At 36.4% G+C, this 13,067-nt stretch overlaps 1 protein-coding gene across 1 annotated transcript; it reads right to left on the bottom strand.

The window, feature by feature from the left end:
- Nucleotides 1-256: 256 nt before the first annotated feature.
- Nucleotides 257-8,277, bottom strand: LOC133338173 (beta-galactoside alpha-2,6-sialyltransferase 1). The gene is made up of 6 exons (XM_061546356.1): nucleotides 7,830-8,277; nucleotides 4,886-5,407; nucleotides 3,548-3,645; nucleotides 2,742-3,021; nucleotides 665-762; nucleotides 257-423 (listed from the first exon to the last, which is right to left on the bottom strand). Exons 1-6 carry the CDS (start codon nucleotides 8,275-8,277, stop codon nucleotides 259-261), a joined length of 1,611 nt encoding a protein of 536 aa, XP_061402340.1. The 3' UTR covers nucleotides 257-258.
- Between the last annotated feature and the right edge of the window lie 4,790 nt (nucleotides 8,278-13,067).

Genomic DNA, 13,067 nt, shown 5'->3' with positions numbered 1-13,067 from the left:
TAAATAAAACTCCGTTCTCATCTCTTGTGATTTCCTATTTAAATGTTTATTTTCCATTTATTTATTTTTTTCCATTCCATTCAATTGTTGCTAATTCGATTTAATTTTTATTTTGGCGTTTCAGCCAACCACCAGAAAATTAAAGTAAATTTTATTCCGCCAATTCAGTGATTCTTGTGTAAATGTTATGGCTGTGCTGTGTCCATTTCCCCCATCAATTCTCCTCCAGCTTCTCGATTTTTCTCCTCCTCCTCCACCTCAATAACCAAGAAAATTAAAACCACATAACAGTTTATCTGGTCGGCGCATTCGTAGGATACCAAACTGAAAGACGGACATATCATCGGCCACATTCATATCCAAGGCCATTAATTTCTCGGCAGCGAGGGGATGCCAAGAGCCAAATGTACAGGCCGAGTTAATCTGAAAATGAAATTGAGAAGAAGAAGGAAACGTAATGTAAAAATATAAAATCGCAGATTTTCATTGGAAATGTTATTTTAATGTGTACTGAGTTTCGATTTTTTGTGGCTGTCGTGGTTTGCTGTTTTTATTGGCTGAGGTCATGTTATTAAATTTTTTGTGACCAAAAGTAAGTAAAAAAATATTTATATGGGGAAGGATAATGTGATGTGATTTTGTTGCGGTTGTTAATTGTACCCACCTCCTTGCTGTAGTAATGACAGCGGCCATTTAGACGTGTCGATGGCATATATTCGATAAAATCCACTACTGGACAATGAGGTAGTAGAAGGGCCAAACCTGTTAACGAAACGAAAGGAAGAGGGAGTAAGAGAAAGAAATCAAGTTGTGTGTTAATTTTAGCTGTTAATTTGAAGAGGCTGGTCAATAAATTTCAGTGAAACAATTTTCGAAAATTGATAATCGGAGTTAGTGTTGAAAAGGGTATTAAGAAAAGATTTAAGGTAATAAAATATGGGAGGTTTAAAGATGAGAAAAGATCCACATGCCCTTTGGTAGGGACATTTTTCTATAGAAAACAATTAAAGATCCTTGATTCAGGACTTTTTTCCTATAGAAAAAATTCAAGAGGTTTGGATCGGGACTTTTTGCTATAGAAAATAATTGAAGATCCTTGGCTCGAGACTTTTTCTACAGAAAAAATTTCGAAGAACCTTGGGTCGGTGGTTTTTTCTATAGAAAAACTTTCGAAGACCCTTGGGTCGGTGGTTTTTTCTATAGAAAAATTTTCGAAGACCCTTGGGTCGGTGGTTTTTTTCTATAGAAACAATTTCGAAGACCCTTGGGTCGGTGGTTTTTTTCTATAGAAAAAATTGCGAGACCCTTGGGTCGTTGACTTTTTTCTATAGAAAAAATTGCGAGACCCTTGGGTCGTTGACTTTTTTCTATAGAAAAAATTGTGAGACCCTTGGGTCGTTGACTTTTTTCTATAGAAAAAATTTCGAAGACCCTTGGGTCGTTGACTTTTTTCTATAGAAAAAATTGCGAGACCCTTGTTGTCGTTGACTTTTTTCTATAGAAAAAATTGCGAGACCCTTGGGTCGTTGACTTTTTTCTATAGAAAAAATTGCGAGACCCTTGGGTCGTTGACTTTTTTCTATAGAAAAAATTGCGAGACCCTTGGGTCGTTGACTTTTTTTGACTTTTTTTCTATAGAAAAAATTGCGAGACCCTTGGGTCTATAGAAAAAATTGCGAGACCCTTGGGTCGTTGACTTTTTTCTATAGAAAAAATTGCGAGACCCTTGGGTCGTTGACTTTTTTCTATAGAAAAAATTGCGAGACCCTTGGGTCGTTGACTTTTTTCTATAGAAAAAATTGCGAGACCCTTGGGTCGTTGACTTTTTTCTATAGAAAAAATTGCGAGACCCTTGGGTCGTTGACTTTTTTCTATAGAAACAATTTCGAAGACCCTTGGGTCGGTGGTTTTTTCTATAGAAAAAATTGCGAGACCCCTGGGTTGTTGACTTTTTTCTATAGAAAAAATTTCGAAGACCCTTGGGTCCGTGGTTTTTTCTATAGAAAAAATTTCGAAGACCCCTGGGTCGTTGACTTTTCAAGAGCCTTGGCTCGTTGATTTTTTTCTATCGAAAAAATTTCAAGATCCTTGGGTCGGGATTTTTTCTATAGAAAAAATTCCATGACCCTTGGGTCTGTATTTTTCTATAGAAAAAATTCCATGTCCCTTGGGTTTGTGATTTTTTCTAAAGAAAAAAATCCACGACCCTTGGGTCTGTGATTTTTTCTATAGAAAAAATTCCATGACCCTTGGGGCTGTGATTTTTTCTATAGAAAAAATTCCATGACCCTTGGTTCTGTGATATATAGAAAAAATTCCATGACCCTTGGGTCTGTGATTTTTTCTATAGAAAACATTGGAGATCCTTCGTTCGTTGACTTTTTTCTATAGAAAAATTCTAAGGCCCTTGGTTCGGTGGTTTTTGGGAGACCATTTGGTGGTTGAATTTTTTATCGATTTTATTCTACAGAAAAAAGCCCGACCGACGCAAGGATCTGTTAATATTTTTCTAGAGAAAAAAGTCCGACTGACCCAAGGATCTGTGAATTTTTTTTTATAGAAAAAAGACAGACCCAAATGTTGGTCAGTGATTTTTTCCTATAGAAGAAAGCATCGACGGACCCTTGGTTCTGTGAATTATTTTCTATAAAAAACATCCAGCGACCCAAGAATGTTGACCCGTTCTTTTTAATTTTTAATTTTTGTTCTTTTCTTTTTTTGTCGGATTTATGTTACCTTACCTATAAATCCCGAACTGGGTGGATTTTTCCTTAGCGGTCTATTGCCGGCAAACATTTGCAAACTCTGCCATAGACGCCATATTGAATGCGGATCAATTAGAAAGGCACGTGATTTCGGATAACGACGCCTATAGATTTCATAATTCGTAAATAAATCATAATCCGATGTGGTCAGCCAATCTTCCAAGGTGCCATTATATTTGCCGGGATCCCAGGCGGCAATGGTGACATTTTGAAATATGGGTGCATGGGCAAAATCGAATTCAGGCTTTGTGACAACCTAAAAGGAAATGAAAAATAAATCTTTTGTTCTACTCATCGGTTGTGCTGATGATGAATGGATGGGTGGGTTGGCTGCCTGGCTGCCCGAACTGGGCTGGGTGAACAGACAGTCAATGCGGTTGTTTATTTTACCGCAATGTTGTTGTTCATCATCACACAACATCATATGCATGATGGAGACATGGAGACAAGAAAAACAATAATCATCACGAGAGTGACTGGGCGATACGCAGTGCATACAGAAACATAAAGAAAATAAATCGAGCGTTGCGAACACAGGCTCAGATACATATCAACGAAAAATATTAAATAAAACAGAAATAAAAACAAAACATTAAAAATCATAAAGCTATTTATTTGCGTACGGAGCCAGCTGATGATAATGTTTTTTTTTTTTCTTTATCCACCTCAATATTTTGTACCGTTCAGCCAGGAATATTACACCCATCCATCCCGCATCATATCAACCTGCAAATAACAGTTCCCCCTTTTGCGGCCGGTTTCGTTCTCAGAACGTTACTTACTTGCGAATTCACCACACGTATTGTCGTTTTACTGCCCACATCGACTTCGAAACCCCGCGTCGGAGCGTGATTAAATCTCATTACGATGTCATGACTATCTAAATAATGAAATTAGAGTAAAATTTCCATTATTAAAATAAAAAAAAAATATTTATTTCTCTCTCGTATCTTGTACTAGGCATCTTACAAAAAATAAAAAAAAAAACAACAACAAAACACAGGAGGATATTTTATGCGATATAAAACGTCAAAAATTGGACGTGAATATTTTACTTCGTTCGCAGTTAAGATTTAAAATAAAAACATGTAGTAAAGTCTCAAAACAATTTATGATAGGAAGTTGGGGTAGTCAAGGAAAAAATTAAAAAAAAAATTGTATAAAGGAGAGCGGAATAAAATATCAAGTAGAAATGTCGTTAAGTTCGGCTTGGATGAACCTTTTATACCTTGCACCATCCACGCATTGTAAATATTCTAAAAATATTTTAAAAATCCAGGTCTTGTAGAGGACCCTAAACATATGCTTAAAAATCCAAGTCTTGTATAGGACCCTAAAAAATAATCTTAAAAATCCAGGTCTGATATAGGACCCTAAAAATATTCTTAAAAATCCAGGTCTTGTATAGGACCCTAAAAATATTCTTAAAAATCCAGGTCTTGTATAGGACCCTAAAAAAATAATCTTTAATAAATCCAGGTCTTGTATAGGACCCTAAAAAATAATCTTAAAAATCCAGGTCTGATATAGGACCCTAAAAAATATTCTTAAAAATCCAGGTCTTGTATAGGACCCTAAAAATATTCTTAAAAATCCAGGTCTTGTATAGGACCCTAAAAAAATTTCTTAAAAATCTAGGTCTTGTATAGGACCCTAAAAATATACTTAAAAAGAGGTCTTGTATAGGACCCTAAAAATATTCTTAAAAATCCACGCCTTGTATAGGACCATAAAATATATTCTTTAATAAATCCACGTCTTGTACAGGTCCTTAAAAATATTATTTTAAAAATCCACGCCTTGTATAGGTCCTTAAAAAAATTATTTTAGAAATCCACGCCTTGTATAGGTCTTTCAGAACATTATTTTAAAATCCCCTAATTGTATGGGTCCTTGAAAATTACTACGTCTTGTTGAGGTCCTTAAAAAATATTCTCAAAAAATTCCCGCCTTCCACAGGCCCTTAAAAATATTCTCTAAAAAGCTACGCCTTGTATAGGTTCTTAAAAATCCTTGTATAGGTCCTTAAAAATATCCTCCTTAAAATCAACCCCTTGTAACAGACAATATTTAGCTCCTATGTTTTTGTACCACAAAATTTTCTTGATTTTTATACTCACCAATAAATCTCCCAAGCTTCGAACCAGCCATAGATCCAGCACTTGACACAATTGCACAGGTCTTTATATTTTTCTTCTGGCGAAACAACTTCTGCTTCGGAAACAGCTTTCCAAATTGCAGTTTATTAAATGGCGGATCTTTACGTTTCAACACCCTCACGCCCGCTTCCATTACCAAACACGTCGAAGGATAATATTGTTCCTCAAAACTATCACCAAATACCGGTTTAAAATCGACATTATAAAAATTCGATTCATTCACCGATTCCATTAGAGATTTTTCAAATATTTTCAAGATGCGTTCCTTGAAGGCTTGTGTCTTATTCGCACAGACAGGTGATAGTTTATCGTGGCAGAGATAATGTTTGGCATTCAAACTGAGTTTTGTTGTCTTCGATACTTTTAAGCGCGGATGTGGGGCCAATTTGGAAGAATTTATGGCTGGATTTTCATTCGATTCGACTATGAAACGTTCATTGGGATTCCAGCGTACGTGAAAGACACTACGGCGTTTGCGGGAACCTGTGGAAGAAATTTGGAAGGTTATTACGGATGGAAACATGGGGATGAAACACATTGAGTTAAAATATGTTGACATAAACCCAGACCTCCAGCTCGTCTGAGAGACAGGCTCAGGTACAGGTCGTTTATAGTGGCTGAGCCCATCTCGTTTATCTAGGACCTCTTCCGCTCGACTATATAGAGACCCTCTTCAGGTCGACTATAGAGACTCGCAAACTCGCCTGCGAAAGCTCTCTGAGCTTCATTTCTCCCGCTCGTGTTTAGATATTCTCTCGTCTATAAATACTCCCTGAGGTCCAACTTTATTACAAAGACTCACTGAATTTAATTTCCCCGTTTAAAACCCATTGAACTCTAGCTCATCTATAGAGTCTCCAAGAGCTTCAGCTTGTCCAAATAGACTCACATATAGAGACTCCGAGAGTTCCAGCTCCTCCAAAATGACTCCTACGGACCCAATTCCTCAAAACGACTCCCTAACTTCTAGCCTGTCTATAAACAGCTCCTACCCATCTTGAAAGACTCCCTGAGCATAAACTCGTGTAACAAGACTCAATGAACATCAGCTGGTCAAAGAAGGCTCCTTCTAAGAGGACTCCCTGAGCATCAGCTCATATAAAAAGCCTTCCTGAGCATTGGCTCATCTATAAGAAATCCCTGAGCATCGGCTCTTCTATAAAGACTCCTGAGGATCCAGGTCGTCTAAAAAGACTCCCTGAACATCAGCTCATCGAAATAGACTTCCTGAGCATCATCTCGTCTATGAAGACTCCCTGAACATGAGCTCGTCGAAAAAGGCTTTATGAGCATCAGATCGTCTATGAAGACTACCTGAGTATAAGCTCGTCTATAACGACTGCCTGAGCATCAGCTCGTCTATAAAGACTCCCTGAGCATCAGCTTGTCGATAAAGACTCCTTGAGAATCAACTCGACTATTAAGACTCACTGAGAATCAGTTGATCTAAAAAGACTCCCTGAGCATTAGCTCGACTATAAAGACTCACTGAGCATCAGTCCGTCTAAAAAAACTCCCTGATCACCAGCTCGTCTGAAAGGATTCACTGAACATCAGCTCATTTAAAAAGGTTCTTTGAGCACCAGCTCTTCTACAAATACTCCCTGAGCTCCAGCTCGTCTAAAAAGACTCCTTGAGCATGAGCTCGTCTAAAAAGGCTCCCTGAGCTCCAGCTCGTCTAAAAAGACTTCTTGAGCATCAGCTCGTCTATAAAGACTCTTGGAGCATCAGCTCGTCTAAAAAGACTCCCTGAGCATCAGCTCGCCTAAAAAGACTCTTGGAGCATCAGCTCGTCTAAAAAGACTGTTGAAGCATCAGCTCATCTAAAAAGATTCCCTGAGCATCAGCTCGTCAAAAAAGATTCACTGAACATCAGCTCGTCTATAAAGACTCTTCTAAAAAGATTCCCTGAGCACCAGTTTGTCTAAAAAAACTCATTGAACATCAGCTCGTCTAAAAAGACTCCCTGAGCATCAGCTCGCCCATAAAGACTGCCTAAGCATCAGCTCGTCTAAAATGATTCGCTGAGCATCTGCTCGTCTATAAAGACTCCCTGAGCATCAGCTCGTCTAAAACGACTCCTGCAGCATTAGTTTGACTATAAAGACTCTCTGAGCATCAACTCGTCTAAAAAGACACCCTAAGCATCAGCTCGTCTAAAGAGAGACCCTGAGCCTCAGTTTGTCCTAAAAGATTCTCTGAGCATCAGCTCAACTATAATGACTCCCTGAGCATCAGCTCGTCTAAAACGACTCCTGAAGCATCAGCAAGACTATAAAGACTCCCTGAGCATCAACTCGTCTAAAAAGACAACCTGAGCATTAACTCGTCTATAAAGACTCCCTGAGCATCAGCTTGTCTATAAAGACTACCTGAGAATCAGTTCATCTAAAAAGACTCCCTGAGCATCAACTCGCCTAAAAAGACTTCCTGAGCATCAGCTTTTCTGTAGAGAAACCCTAGCTCGTTTATAAGGATTTCTTGAGATTCAGGTCGGTTTTAAAGAACCCTGAGGTGTAGTTCGCCTATAAAAAAAATGCAATGCAGATATTTTGACCACCTCCTCGTCTATGCAGATTCTCTTATCTACAGCTCGTCCACAAAGACTCCCTGAACTTCAGCTTGTCCATAAGAACATCCTGAGCTTCAGCTTGTCTATTAAAACTCCGTTAGCTCCTGCTCGCCTTCAAACTATTGCTGGCCTTCAGCTCGTCTATAACGATTCTTACCTTAATGACGCCTCAGTTTCTTACAAATATTTTTCGAGGACGCCTCAGTTTCTCACAAATAATTTTCGACCAATTTATTTTAGTCGAATCTTGAAGGTGGCAACCCTATGCCGACCCAACTTGTTGATTGTTTAACCAAACAGTCATTCTCCCTCTGCCATCAGTTATTTACTTACCTCTCCCATGGTGTTTGAATTTCAACACACCACCACCACCTCTGCTGTTACGGCCATGGTGAACTGTTAACGTTGTTGAAATTCCACGCTGCTGTTGTTGTTGTTTTTGTTTCAATGGTTGGGAACTTGGCTGAGCTTTGGTAGCGGTAACAGGCCACTGGTTAACATGCCACAGCTGAGAACTCTGTTCGTCTCCCTTGTGTGATTGGATAAAATGTTGATAGTATCCAATGTTGTTGCTATGACTATTGCTATTGTTGTTGTTCGTTTTGTTATTGTTGTTGTGATTTTTCGAAGCATGACTGTGGCTGGCTTTGATGTCACGTCTGTTAAGCTGACGCTTGATTTCGTTGATTGTTTTGGCGCAATTTGGCTGAATTTGAATTTGAAGTACGGCAATTAGCAATGTTAAGTATTTAAGCGTTTTCATAGACGGTCTTAGTAGCATTTTAAGCGTTTCTAAGCACTATAATGGCAGCTTTTGGGATCTGTTTTTTTTTTTTTATTTTTGGATTTATTGTTGTTGTGTTTTTTTGTTGGTTTTTATGTTCCGTTTTTTATTTCGAGTATTTTGTTGTTTGTTAATTATTTCTATAAAAGGTCACATTTAATTAAAGTTTTTCTCGTTTCGTTTTTGTTTCGAATTTCGTTTTGTGCTGATTTTTTTTAATTTTGTTTGGTTTTGTACTGAACGTTGCTAATTATGTGCTGAAAGGGAAAACCGGAATGATTTAAAAAATAGAGTTAAGTACATTTGCGGTTTATATTTGTTTAACGGAAGCATTTAAATCGCTGTGAGTTTTTTTGCGAAAGTGGAAAATTAACAAAGGCGAATGAAGTTTGAGATTTGGGTCGACAATATGAAATGTTGATAGAAGATCATTAAAAAGGTTTGTTTCCAAAGTTATTGAAGGCATAAATATTTATGGGCTACATTTTTATATCCTACACAACTATGTTGTCAGGGTATTATAGCTTTGTGCAGCCCCAAAAGTTTGGAACGCCGCGAAATATTGGTCCTAGACCCAGCTTTAAGTATACCGATGGTCATATCTCGACTAGCTGAGTCGATCTAGACATGTGTGTCCGTTCGTCCGTGTATACGTCTGTCCATTATATTTTGTAAACACGATACAGGCCACAGTTATGGACCAATCTTCACGAAATTTTGCATGTTGGATGGGTTCGGCTTAATGAAGACCCCTATTGTTTTTGGTAAAGATCGGATAATATTTAGGAGATGAAATGGACCAAATAGTTAATTTTTGTCAGATTTCTGGTCGCTCCAGAGGCCGCAATTATGGCCCAAATATCTCGAATTTTTTCATGGAGAAGGGGATTGGGCCAAAGAATAAGCATACCTGTTTTGATAAAGATCGGTCAATATTTTGCGGGTCAAATGGACCATGACTTTTGTGTGAAAATAAAAAATTGTATTCTATGGCGTATATATTTTCTCGTGAAGGACATAGAGCCGAGAAATTGATAGCATATCCAAGAGGAGTGGTTGGCCTTTAAATTGATACAAATTATATTGTGGTATGTATTCGGATGTGGGAGATAAACGTAAATATTTACAGATGTTTATGTATTACCACACTAAAGGGCGGAAATATAGCACTGATCGCTTTAAAATTTTCCATGAGATTCCAGTTATAGTCAAGGACAACGCCCACAATTTTCGGTGATGATCACATAACAATTCGGGATGAAGTGGACTGAAAACTTTTTTGTTATTTTTATTTCGAGGCGATCTATATGCCACAATTATAAACCGAGCATCACAACACCACCCACGGTGAAGGGAATCTGGACAAGTAATTAGAATTTTAGAATACTGAATATTAGTAATATTCGGAAAATATGTCATTGTAGGCAAGAGGTGCTGTTGAACTCTAATCGGCCAAAGGGTGCACATATCAAGAAATATTGCCCAGGCTCGGATTAAAAATCCGCAGAATGTTAGAGTTACGTGGTAGTTGTGTAGGGTATCGTATGGTCGGCCCCGTCCGACTATACTACTCCGCTCACTGGTTTCAGCATGTTTTGTGTATTCGGCCACATTTTGAGTTCTTCATTTAATTATAAATCCAAATTTCGTGCAAATTGAAGGATATATAGGGACTTTAGTGCACCATTTACATAAAATCGGACGAAAATATATATCCTTCAATTTCGTGCAAATTGAAGGATATATAGGGACTTTGGTGCACCATTTACATAAAATCGGACGAAAATATATATGAGAGCTATATCTAAATCTGAACCGATTTTCACGAAATTTAACACATGCCTTTCTAGACTTAGTTCAGTACGCAATGCCAAATTTCGTGCAAATCGAAGGATATATAGGGACTTTGGTGCACCATTTACATAAAATCGGGCGAAAATATATATGGGAGTTATATCTAAATCTGAACCGATTTTCACAAAATTTAACACACATCGTTATAGACTTAATTCAGTACGCTATGCCAAGTTTCGTGCAAATCGAAGGATATATAGGGACTTTGGTGCACTATTAAGTCGGACGAAACTATATATGGGAGCTATATCTAAATCAGAACCAATTTTCACGAAATTTAACACATCGCTTCCTAGACTTAATTCAGTACGCTGTGCCAAATTTCGTGCAAATCGAAAGATATTTAGGGACTTTGGTGCACCATTTACCTTAAATCGGACGGAAGTATATATGGGAGCTATATCTAAATCTGAACCGATTTTCACGAAATTTAACACACATCTTCCTAGACTTAGTTCAGTACGCGATGCCAAATTTCGTGCAAATCGAAGGATATGTAGGGACTTTGGTGCACCATTTACATAAAATCGGACGAAAATATATATGGGAGCTATATATAAATCTGAACCGATTTTCACAAAATTTAACACACATCGTTATAGACTTAATTCAGTACGCTGTGCCAAGTTTCGTGCAAATCGAAGGATATATAGGGACTTTGGTGCACTATTAAGTCGGACGAAACTATATATGGGAGCTATATCTAAATCAGAACCAATTTTCACGAAATTTAACACATCGCTTCCTAGACTTAATTCAGTACACTGTGCCAAATTTCGCGCAAATCGAAAGATTTGGAATTTGGTGCGCCATTTACCTTAAATCGGACGAAAATATATATGGGAGCTATATCTCTAAATCTGAACCAATTTTTGCCAATTTCAATAGGGTTCGTCCTTGGGAGAAATAAATTTGGCACAGCTAAATTTCATCCAATTCGAATCAAAAATGCGACCTGTACTTCGTTCACAATTTAACATGGACAGACAGACGGACGGACATGATTGATTCTATGCATATTCTCAAAAGGAATCATGTATCTACCTCGTTTCCTTTTGCCTGTTACAAACATATACACAAAGACATAATACCCTGTACCACAGTGTGGTGAAGGGTATACAAATACTTTTTTTAAAACCTACACCATAAAAATATTTTTATTTTTATAATATCCTTAAAAATATTGTTTTTTTAAATCTACGCCTTTTATATGTAATTAAAATATATATTAATTTATATTAATTTAAGCCTTGTATATGTCCTTAGAAATATTTAATTTTAATCTACGCTTTGTATAGGTCCTTAAAAATATATTTTTTGATCTACGGCATCGATAGGTCCTTAAAAATATTTTTTTTAAATGTACGCCTTGTATAGATGCTTAAAAATATGTTTTTATAAATGTATGCCTTGTATAGGTCCTTAAAAGTTTTTTTTTTGAATCTAGGCCTTGTATAAGTCCTTAAAAATATTCTGTAATAAATCCACGCCTTTTATTGGTCCTTATAAATATTCTGTAATAAATCCACGCCTTTTATTGGTCCTTAAAATATTCTTTAATAAATCCACGCCTTCTGTAGGTTTTTTTTAAATATTCTAATATTAAAAAATAGAAATATTCTCTATAAATCAACAGTATGCTCCTCAGTGCTTCACACCCCTTTCAAATATTTATTTTTACTTGTTGCCCAACAAAAAATTCCACACTCAAATATGTGATTTGAAATTCATTTGCAAACATAATAAATTCAAATAAAATCGTGTGAATATACATCATTATAAGACCCTAGGCAACGTGCATACATATACGAATCGGCATCCATATGTAAATATAAATATTTGCTAAAATATTTGTGAAAAAATATAAGTTTTATTTTCAAAATTTATGCAGGAAAATTTTTATTTTATACTTTCCAGGGAAAAAGGTAAAATGCGAGGCAACTTCATTAATTTGTGCGATTATGTAAATAACTCAGTTGTAATTCAAAATCAGAAAATAAAAATGAACATAAATATTTGGAATACCAATAATCATGCATTTTTTGGGGAATTGTTAATTGAAAATTGTTACTGTACAAAATAATTGCACATTTGAATAAAATCGTAACGATTTGGATAATAAAATAACATTCTGCCTTGTAGTGCTTCAAAGGTGAGCTTCAAAGGTGAACACACACACACTATTGTATTAATGAGATTTTCCATTCAATGTAGTCTCACGAATTCTGACATATAGAACCACCAAAGCTTTCATCGATACCCGGGATTTTAAAATGTATAAAGCGGATTAAAGTTGTACTTCGAGGTCATAAAGAGGGGCATTGATCTTCTACGAGGATATTTAGAAAAGAATAATCAAAAGTAAGATATAATTTATTTGATTATAACTTGACACGAAATATAAATATTCAACCTCATACAAGCAACTCTCATACCATAATTTTTATTAGAAGTCTACCCTCCAAACCCCATCATGGATTTTGTCCAGTGGTTTAAACTGAAAAGAGTTTGGCATGACAATACCATTATCCGTATTAATGATATATTTATCGAAGGCAAAACCCATTTACAGTAACCCAACCCTATTGTGAATGATGGAGATCTTCTATATATTTACATGCAGATTGATAAAATCCCACACGGTCAAAAACCGAAGTATAGAAGGGATTCAAAATTGTCCCTTATCTGTCATATTCGGAAAAAATCCAAAAAATTAAAATATATACAAATGCTGCCCCAGGAATTATATTTTCTCACACACACACACACTAAGTGCTTACATTACATATTACAGGATATAATTAATTAATTTATAATCACCATCTCATTCCATCATTTCCACAACATATGTGTGTGTGCTCACATACATACACATGTATATCTCATTATAGACCTCAACGCTAATAGACACATGTTTTAAAATGCGGTTAAAT

The sequence above is a fragment of the Musca vetustissima genome, unplaced genomic scaffold (genome assembly GCF_032173495.1).
Source record: "Musca vetustissima isolate MV318-11 ecotype Yass unplaced genomic scaffold, APGP_CSIRO_Mvet_v1 utg12713, whole genome shotgun sequence".
NCBI classification, from domain to species: Eukaryota; Metazoa; Arthropoda; class Insecta; order Diptera; family Muscidae; genus Musca; species Musca vetustissima.
The sequence above is the reverse complement of the archived record's forward strand: the minus strand, read 5'-3'. Positions and strand labels throughout refer to the sequence as shown.

What these genes read in the sequence shown, in the direction of transcription:
- LOC133338173 (XM_061546356.1), bottom strand. Translation starts at nt 8,277, where the DNA reads ATGCTACTAAGACCGTCTATGAAAACGCTTAAATACTTAACATTGCTA. An exon ending in GAAGCTTGGGAGATTTATTG is followed by an intron (nt 3,646 to 4,885) that starts GTGAGTATAAAA and finishes TTCATTATTTAG; the next exon opens with ATAGTCATGACATCGTAATG. An exon ending in ACCCAGTTCGGGATTTATAG is followed by an intron (nt 763 to 2,741) that starts GTAAGGTAACAT and finishes TTTCGTTAACAG; the next exon opens with GTTTGGCCCTTCTACTACCT.